The 10,218-nt window shown below is 32.3% G+C and overlaps 1 protein-coding gene across 1 annotated transcript; it reads left to right on the plus strand.

The window, feature by feature from the left end:
• The first annotated feature begins 6,198 nt into the window (after positions 1–6,198).
• On the plus strand, positions 6,199–8,779 carry LOC118059330 (mitochondrial dicarboxylate/tricarboxylate transporter DTC). Its single transcript, XM_035072178.2, has 6 exons — positions 6,199–6,484; positions 6,698–6,781; positions 7,236–7,297; positions 7,399–7,760; positions 8,113–8,327; positions 8,471–8,779. Exons 1-6 carry the CDS (start codon positions 6,365–6,367, stop codon positions 8,525–8,527), a joined length of 900 nt encoding a protein of 299 aa, XP_034928069.1. The 5' UTR covers positions 6,199–6,364; the 3' UTR covers positions 8,528–8,779.
• The last annotated feature ends 1,439 nt before the right edge of the window (positions 8,780–10,218 follow it).

Raw genomic sequence — 10,218 nt, forward strand, 5'->3', positions numbered from 1 at the left:
TACCATACCCCTAATCTAGATTCCTTTACGAGTAATTAGGTGATGGAATAAGTGAGAAATTAAAGGGATACATCTTCAGCTTATAAGAACAGCAACCACATTATCTCACAAGGTTAATGCAGCAGCCATGATCATGATCATGGTCACCTGTAAATCTTGAGATGAAGCTTCGAAATCAAGAGCTAGCTTTGGTTTCTTGCCGGGGGTTGGACCAACAGAGCTGCTTCTATTAAAGATGTAACACACATAGTTACAAGTAGCAAAACAGCATTGCCGGCTAAATTACAAGGAAAAACACCCTTCTGCCTGCATCTCCTTCAATGAATCTGATGAGTGTAAAGAGAGAAGGTTGTTCTTCTCCCCTCTCATTCATATCAGGAAAGACAGAATCCCAAAAACAAAGAGTAAACTGTATGCTTTGTTTAAATCTGCAGATGGGAATCAGAAATGGCAGAGCAACAGGGGATCCAAGTCCCAGAACTTGCTGGCATTACAACAACTCTGCGTGTCCAAGTTTGTAGTAGACGAGGACAATGACAGAAGATGGACAGATCATTTGATGTGTCCCCTCCTCTGCATGTCTCTGGTAGTAAAATAAACGAGAGCTTCTTTCCTCTTTCGCTGTCAAGTGATGGCAAACCACCCTACATATATTGCCTCTTCATTAAGCTTTTTCATGCAATTAGTTACCATCAATTTGAGATACGTTGCAGTATGTTTGTGAGTGTAATAGTGGTTATTTTTCAAATAATTTTTTATGTTAAAATATATGTTAATGATATTTTTTTTATTTTTTAAAAATTATTTTTGACATCAACACATCAAAACGATCCAAAACATATAAATCATATTAAATTTTAACAAAACAAATTAAATTATTTAGAAACTCAGCTTGCACCACGCTCCCAAACAGTGTCTTAAGGTGAATAGAATCTTGGATAAATTTATTAATGAGATATTTTAAAATATTTTTTTTTATATGCACGATGGCGAGTCTTGGATAATTTTTATTTTGTTAATTAAATAGGAGTAATTTTTATTTTATAAAACATGATTGGTAAATACATTTGATTTATTTTTAGAGTTTTTATTGAGTGAATATGTTGAACTATTTTTCAAGTGGTTACGGCCTTACGGGGCTCTTGCCGGCTCTGATAATAGAAATAAGACCTCAACCTGAAGTTACACAAGTAAAACAAGAATTTACTTAGACAAACGCACAAACACATGGAAGACAACCAAGATTCGAAAACAGCATAATGTCACTCGAGCAAAATCTTTCCTAAATAAAATCTGAAGCCGCTCATACAATTTAAAAAATACAGGGGATAAAATCGAAGAAGTCACGCCATGCATGATACATACACTTGCAATGTTATTCGCACACATTAGCTACTACCATGCCATAACAAGTGAGACTAGCACGAAGCCTTCATCTTTGTATATATTTAAAATGATTTTTAGTGTTGATGAGAAATTTTGTGGTGCGTGATTAGTAATATTTACTTCTAAAATCTACTTTTAATCCTTCTATTTAAGCACTATAAGATTCTCCGTCAAGATTTGAGGACAAGAAAGTTAAAGGGAAAAAATTATCTTACTGGTTATCAAATCAGTTTCATAAAGTTATTCATTATCTTCAGGGTCTATAGATTAGTCAAGAGATACATAAATTAATCTAAATATTTATGTTAATCTACATAAATTATTTTGTAGGTACCATGCTTGACAGATTAGGATCGATGGGGAGCTAGAGGTGTTACAAATGCCTGTGATGTGTGTTAAATAATTATCAAATTCCAGAAGACAGGGAGAAGACTGTATGCGGAGAGATGTTGATTTTCCTAATGTTATATTATAGCTATAGCATCAAGTACGTATCTTAGTGGAAAAGGGTTTAGAAAGTTAAAAAGTGTTCGGTAATTTTTTAATGACTTTTTGAAACTGCTACGCATCTTACCTATTTATAGCTTTTCATTTGAGTTTTAAATGCTCAAGATTGATTGATTAATTAATTAAGATGATCCTGATCTATGTTAAAAGATGAATTAAAATAGTTGTAACAAATCAGAACTCGGTTAGAACCAAAGCCTTGATTCGAGGAGTTGTCTTTAGTGGTGTTTCTGCCACAAATGAGACATTTTTTTTTATAGTCTTTTATTTTCTAGTTAATCTGTTTGTTATATGTGATATTATTAAATTTATATTTATTATTAATAAAAATATAAAAACCTTATAAATTGATAAAATATTAATTTGTTTTTTGAATAAATTTTTTATATTTTTATTTGATTTTTCTATGTTTAAAAATATAATCCATGTATTAATTCTATTCTAGTTTTAATTTCTAAAATATATTTTAATCAAGTCATATTTAATTAAATCATTTCAATTTAATTTCTGATTATTAGTTCTTAATGTGTGTGACTCGTTAAATTTTTAATATGTTAGTCCAAATAAAAATTTTAATTCTAATTAAATGAAATTAAATAATTTAATTTATTATCAATTCAATAATTGATTAATTTATATTTGAAGATCATTTGCATCGTCTAATAACGTGTCATAATCCCTTAAATATTAAAAAAATCATTGATGGTTTGACTTAACCTTTCAGTGATTAATTTTTCAGTGTAATTAATATCATTTCATCAATAATATTCTGATTGAAATATCTCTACCATGTTAAATCATATTTGTTCTTTATATAATAATAGTTAATTGTTTGAATATGAATTGAAAATCTTTTTAAATTTATTTCATCTTAACTTATAATTTTTGAATTAATATTATTTGAAAATAGATAAAATCTTATTAAAGATTTGGTATAAATCATCGTGAGATCTCAAAAACATATTTATTCAAAATTATATATTGTAAAACGAAACAATTCTTGAACTCTTCTTTTATTTTTTTGAGAGTCGAGACATCTCATAGAACACAATGATTTGATTTTGTCAGATGTGGAACCACCTTTAGAGCATCTCCAATGGAGAAGCTAAATGGAAAGCTAAAATAAAAAAACTAATATTTTAGCTTTTCTTTGCTTGTTTTGCACACTCTAAGGGGAAAACCAAACAAAATGCTAAAATGTCTTTTCTCCCCCACAAATGTTATTTCTACATATCTCTCCAAAGAGCCAAAACCAACAAAGTGGGGCAATTAAAAAAGTGAACCAATTAAATATAGCCATATGAAAAAAAAAACATTAAACTTATTAAAAAATAATAAAACACTTGTTTCTTCCACTTTAATATAAATGACTCTTTAAATGGCTTTTTTTCATTGAAATAGACATGGTAAAAAAAACTATATTTATACTATTCAAAATGCTATTTTATCAATTTAACTTTTTAAAATAACATTTTGCATTGAAGATGCTCTTTAACATGTAACGCAAGCTCCCTGGTGTGGGAAACTTGTTAAATCATCATGGGTTTATCAGCCCATCCTCCAGAGACAATAACCTCCTGGAACTATCGACAAATTAAGGCATTGCCATGTACAAATGTTATTGTATTATTAAAAAATAATATAAATTATATTTAATAAATTAAATTATTAGATTGAAATAGGCAACTTTGCTTTCAAATATTCATTGTTCGCTAGAAAATAAAGCTTCTAAACAAATATCCGTGTTTAATGATAGCACTATTTAACTGTTTGAAAGTATAGCAAATGTTTATATATATATATATATATATATATATATATATAGAGAAAAAAGCAAGAAAATAAAATAGAGCAAAAGCCTAACAGATTGCTGTGGGAAAATACTATAAAGAGCTGCGTATCAGAATTAAGATGTTGGTTGGACATGGGAATGAGGTGGAGATCAAAATAAAAAATGAGCCAGAATTAAGATGTTGTCTCTCTTCATGGATCGCAACAGCTCCTGCATGGGCATGCATGCAGCTGCCACATATTCTTTTCTTTATTTATTTTAATTACGTGTTGCAATCCTAAGCATATTTCTGTTGATACATGTGCATGTTACCTAATTAAGATCACACCATGCCTCTAATTAGCAATTTGTGCAGATCTTAGGCATGAAAATTAAATCTTAATTACTAGTTCTAACCTTGAATAAAAGACTAGTAGATCTAGCAACCCTCTTACATTAAAAAAAATAAAATAAACACCATATAGCTTCAAGCCAAGATTGTCAAGCATCGCGCGATGGTGTTAATTTTGAGGAATATTTTAATCATATTGTATGTATTCTTTTTCATGTGCTGCGAGAAGGGAATGCAGTGGCAAATGCAAAACAAATCTTAGACAATGACTCTAAATTTATTTCTTGGTTGTAATTTATTTCTTGCTCTTGTTTTATTTCCCGTGAGTTTCTAGCTGGCCTTTTCTCTTTAAATAAAATCTTCACCTATTGTCATAAAAAAAAACATCGTAAGAAGTTATAAAAAAACTTAAAGATGCTTGATAAAACAAAGATATTAAATCCAATTTAATTCATGATTTAATTAAAAAATATGGTTACAGGTTGGATATATTCATTCAAATTAATCCGGGTTAATATAAAAAGGGTGTTGTTTTAGTTTTTTTTTAAAATAAAATAATATTATTTTAATTATTTTTTAAAATATTCAAATGAATTTTGATTGGGCAGCCAAGTTATTCATTCATAATTAATATATATTTAATTTAATTTAAAATCTAATTTAGATTATAAATAAAATTAAAAAGTTATTTATTGATCACCGAGTTTAGTAATATAGGAGACAATTAGTAAGGTTAAGCCATACGAATCAAACAATTTTGCAACTAATTTCTTGTTTTGTTTTCTCTTTGAGTGTCCCTGTCCTCGTTATGCATTCCCGAAATTCCAAGTCCACCAATGAGACAGCTAATCTGTCTTAAAATCCCAAGTTATATTTTCCTCTCCTCCTTACGAAGACAATGGCGACAATATCGAGAAGGATATGGCTGCATCCAAGGAAAACATTCAAGGACATTATCGTAATTCGAATATTTAAGAATCTGCCGATCCTGGGTGGTTGGGCAAGCTGGGATTCTCGTGCATCGTGCAGCATTAGTTTTATGACAGAAACTTACCGAAATAACCTCACAATACCTTTTGATTTACGCTTGAGACATATTCACTGAAAACGTCGCCCATTCTCTAGAGCTTCAGATCTTTGAAATGAAAAAAATAAAAAAACCTTGAAATGGATTAAAAAAATCCCAATAAATCCTTTTGATAGCTTATTTATGTAGTGTGCAAAATTAGTGAGAATAAAATAGATATTTTTCTGTGTTCTTCCTGTTTTGAAAAAAACATAAATTCACTCTAAGAATGTTTATGTTTTTATTTTAATATTTTTTTTATCAAATATTTATTTTCTCTCGGCTAGAAACATGCCCTCAAGTATTTGTGAATGAAATTACTTATTTATCCTTGCTAATTTGTTAAGGTTAAGTGATACATGAGGGGCTCTGTTGTGTTTTGAGTCCAAGGCAAGTAAAGGTTTGCCTTTCCTAACAGGAAGTCCAGTCAAGTCTTTTTTATGCATTATTGAACTAAGTAACCATGTACAATTTGTTGCTGCTGCTGCAAGTTGGACCGACCCTTTTTCTACAATTCAATAAATAAAAGCAACAGACTCTAAGGTGGTCAAAATGACTGTTTGGTGCATTCCACCATGTTTTTAATGATCCCCATGACCTTTTCTCTTTGAAAAATAAATAAAAAAGAAAAAGAGTTAATGGAAAATGATAGGAGTCTTGGGAGTTTGGTTCTTGTGTCCATTTATACTTGCTTTTTAAGAAGCTTTAGAACTATATTTACTTAAATTATTCTTCCTAAATTAAATTAAATGGAGGATTGTGCTTGTCTAATGCAGTAGAAAACATTTATAGAAGACTATCAGGCAACACCCTTCAAATTCAAAACACTTTCTCATCAACTAATTCATTTAATTACAAGTACATGTAAAATCAAATTCAAGAAAGGGCAATATTGTCAATCAATCTCACCAATTCTTAAATTTTTTATTATGAATATTGCTTCTTGCTTTGTTCCCACAAATAATCTCATGTCACCCTCCTACACATCCAAGATATAATGAATAAATAAATAGAGAGAGTGATAAATGCCTCCAAAATATTTCCTCCTCAACAATATATATTAAAATAAAATAAAATAAAATTAGGGAGGGTTTTCTTTCTTCCTAGCTTTGTGAGTTTGTGTAGTCCTTTTTTTATATACTGCCCTCCTTTACTTCTCAGTTCTTATATCCCCCCCCTCTCTCTCTATCTCTCTCTCTCTCTCTCTCCATTTCTTTGCTTCTTTTTGGCAAATCCCAGATTCTCCTTGAGGAGTTTTTGAATCCAAAAAAGAAGGGAAGAAATGGGGGAGGAGAAGAAACCACAATCACTCGGTGTATGGCCTACTGTTAAACCTTTTGTTAATGGTGGTGCATCTGGCATGCTTGCCACCTGTGTTATCCAGCCAATTGATATGATTAAGGTACAAAAAAGGATGTTTTGGGGGTTTGTGGTTGATTATTTTATGTTTTTGTGCTCTTTGCGATATGAAGTTTGAATCTTTTTTTAGCTAAAATGGCCTTTTAGATCTGGGATTTGAGGGTTTTTTTTAAAATGTTTTGTTTGGTTTGATGGTGTAAAGTGGTTTGTTGACGTCTGTGTTTTGTGTTTTGATGGGTTTTTGCGTTTTGTGTAGGTGAGGATTCAATTGGGTCAAGGATCAGCTGGTGAGGTGACAAGGAATATGATAAAGAATGAGGGTTTTGGTGCTTTATACAAGGTTTGAACAATTTACTTTAAACATTGGATTTTTGGTTGCGTGATGTTGATTTAGTTTCTCGTTTGTAAGATCTGTGCTAAAGGATGGATCTTCATTGCTGTTTATTTTGGAGCTCAGCTATCATTTCACAGGGAAAGGAATTAAACTTTCCAAATTGAATGCTTTAAGAGGAGGTGTGGTTTGTGCTCTTTCTACAGAAAATTGATAGATTTTATCTAATATAATATGTCCTCGAATTTGTGAGATTAAAACAAATTTGTAAGATTTGATATCGGTTACTTGTTTGTGTCTTAATTTTTGGAGATCACCTCAGAAATGGCATCAACGAGAAGCATTTAACTTGACCAATTGAATTCCTAGTGTCTTTTGAATTAAGACGTGTTTTGTTGTTGTTAATTTTAAATCTGGTTCGTGTTGTGTGTGCTCCGTGTCTCATTACCATATTAATGATCAGGGGCTTTCTGCCGGACTATTGAGGCAAGCCACTTATACAACTGCCCGGCTTGGAACATTCAAGTGAGTGTTTGAAAATATTTGTTATCAAACTATAATGTTGTTGTGCATCCTCTAACTTCTATTGTTATAAAGCTTACTGAATTCCTTTCTGTCTTTGTAAGGATTTTGACCAGCAAAGCAATTGAAGCCAATGACGGGAAGCCCTTACCTCTATATCAGAAGGCTTTGTGTGGGCTAACAGCTGGTGCGATTGGAGCATCTGTGGGCAGCCCAGCAGATTTAGCACTTATCCGTATGCAGGCTGATGCCACTTTACCTGCTGCTCAGCGCAGAAACTACTCAAATGCTTTCAATGCCCTCTACCGAATTGTTGCTGATGAAGGGGTTTTGGCACTCTGGAAAGGTGCTGGCCCTACTGTTGTAAGGGCAATGGCTTTGAACATGGGGATGCTTGCTTCTTATGACCAAAGTGTTGAGTTTTGCAGGGATTCTCTTGGTTTTGGTGAAGCTGCTACAGTGTTAGGTAAGATTCTTTGCATGCATAATATTTATATCCTTGTATCAATGAGTATTAATTTTTCAAAACTATTCCATTGTTAGTTATGCACGCATCAGTTGAGCATGGCATGAACAATCACTGGGTGTGCATATTACATAGATCTAGTCAAAGATTTGAAAAGTGGATCTTAGTCTAGCATGTTTTTTCCTGTTTGTTTCTAAAATGTATGTATTTTGTTCATTACGCCATCTATATTAGGCATGTTCATTGATTGAATCTGACATTCGAATCACCATGTGGCTAATATTTCATCTGAACACAGTAAGCATGATGTGTTTCAATGGCTAACAGCTCCCTTTATCCTCTTTATTTCCAGGTGCAAGTAGTGTTTCTGGATTTTTCGCTGCAGCTTGTAGTCTTCCATTTGACTATGTCAAAACTCAAATTCAGAAAATGCAACCTGATGCCCAAGGAAAGTATCCATACACTGGCTCCATGGATTGTGCCTTAAAGACACTCAAGTCAGGAGGACCATTCAAATTTTACACTGGATTCCCTGTTTATTGTGTCAGGATTGCTCCTCATGTCATGGTACTTATCTCCCCCCCTCCCCCCTTCCCTCCATCCATTTGTTTGCCCATCTTTCATGACTTTGTCTGCTTAGCTATGACTGATTACTTAACTGTTTTTAGATCGGCACATAGTGTTCTTATTGCAATGTTTTGCATATGCAGATGACCTGGATATTCCTTAACCAAATTCAAAAGCTGGAGAAATCAGTCGGGTTGTAGTTTCCTGCAGAGACCGAATTCGTGATGAGTTGAGCTATAAAAAATAACAGCGTTTGGCTGTGTACTTTTGTTGTAGTTTCTGGCTGGTTTTGGCGGTTGACACTCTGTTTGACTTTCAAGTCAAACCAATTATTTTCGAAATTCTTACTGTCGAATTTTAAGTAGGATTTCTGAATTCTATGCTTATCAGCACCTACAATTTATAGGGTGTGGAAGGATTTGAATTTTTCATAAAACCCCATTTGAAATCAATAGAGCTCCTACTCATTTCAATCCTTGAGAAGAGAATTAAAAATACATTTTGTACTTGATAAACAGGTATTATGGATCAACATTTGTATTCTTAAAACCTCGTAACTTCACCTTGGATCTCAGCATGTTCTTCTTCATCCTGCCTTGTGTTTGTTTTCTCTGGATGTACAGCACCTTAAGAGTTACAAGCCATGATGTAAACAGGCCATGAATTGGGTCTAGATAAAGCTAGATTCGGTTCTCGCTGCGAAGTGGCAATGTATCAGGCGCTAGTTCAAGTCTCATTCAGACTTTTCCCAGGTGATTAACAACTGGATTGCAATGAGAGTGATTTTAGGTTTTGAGGTGTTCGATCCTTTTACTACATTATGCCGAAGGAGGATGGAGATTGATGATGGGATGAGTTTCTTACCAGGATATATTGAAGGAATATATTATAATATCACCATTATAGTTTGAAAAGAATGTTAATATAATTTATATTAATATTTTTTTTTAAAAATGTAGAGGTTAATGTGTTTTTTTAAAATATGGATAACAAAGGAAAATGGAGATTGTTGATCGCTCTTAAATGAGTTTCAACTTTATAAATAATATGTGAAGATTGAGGTAACCATTGTAACCTTATTCAACAATGAGTCCTTTTGATAATGCAATGTTAATGCACCTTAAGTGTGTGCAATAATGATATTTAATTTAAAGCTAAAAAAATACAAGAATTTTTTAAAATATAATTGAACCGCATGACAAACACCATATATACTTTAAAGCTAAAATTTTGATTATTGAAAAGTTTAGTATCGTGCAGTAACCGAAGGAGCATCTTGTAAGGAGAGCATCGGAGGGGAGGGGATAACTGTAGTTTTTAGGAAACCAAGGGATTGAATTACAATGACACTGAGAGCTGAGGGACTATATAATAATTTACTTTACAGCAAATCAAAATAAAACAAAAGAAGATGATGTCAAAATTACCGTCATATCCCTTTTCAGTGCAATTCAATCCAGCAATTTAAGATTTTCTCCCCGTCTCTCTTTCATCTCATACCAGAGAAGAGAAATCAAGACTCTAGATGTTTTTTTTTAGCATATTTTTTTAATAATTCTGAAATGTTAATATAAAAAATAAAAATAATTTTTTATTTTAATATATTTTAAAAAAAAATTATATTTTAAAAAACATTCGAGCATTACAATACTAAACACGGAAGGAAACAGTATTGGGTTGCTGCGATGCCCGCATCAGCCAGCATTTGGATTAGTCTATTCTTTACCTTTAATTCTTGCTATTATCATTACAGGCAAGATTAATGCAGCCTATCAAGGCCAGAAACCTGTTGCGTTAATTAACTGTCACCTCTCAGAAAAGTTGGAATCAACACTGGTTTCCTTTTAGGCCCTCTTTTCTTCTAGTTCAATGACTCACTGGCCACGCTGGT

This window comes from Populus alba, chromosome 14 (genome assembly GCF_005239225.2).
Source record: "Populus alba chromosome 14, ASM523922v2, whole genome shotgun sequence".
Classification (NCBI taxonomy): domain Eukaryota; kingdom Viridiplantae; phylum Streptophyta; class Magnoliopsida; order Malpighiales; family Salicaceae; genus Populus; species Populus alba.

What these genes read in the sequence shown, in the direction of transcription:
- LOC118059330 (XM_035072178.2), top strand. Translation starts at nt 6,365, where the DNA reads ATGGGGGAGGAGAAGAAACCACAATCACTCGGTGTATGGCCTACTGTT. An exon ending in TGAAGCTGCTACAGTGTTAG is followed by an intron (nt 7,761 to 8,112) that starts GTAAGATTCTTT and finishes CTTTATTTCCAG; the next exon opens with GTGCAAGTAGTGTTTCTGGA. An exon ending in GGATTGCTCCTCATGTCATG is followed by an intron (nt 8,328 to 8,470) that starts GTACTTATCTCC and finishes TTGCATATGCAG; the next exon opens with ATGACCTGGATATTCCTTAA.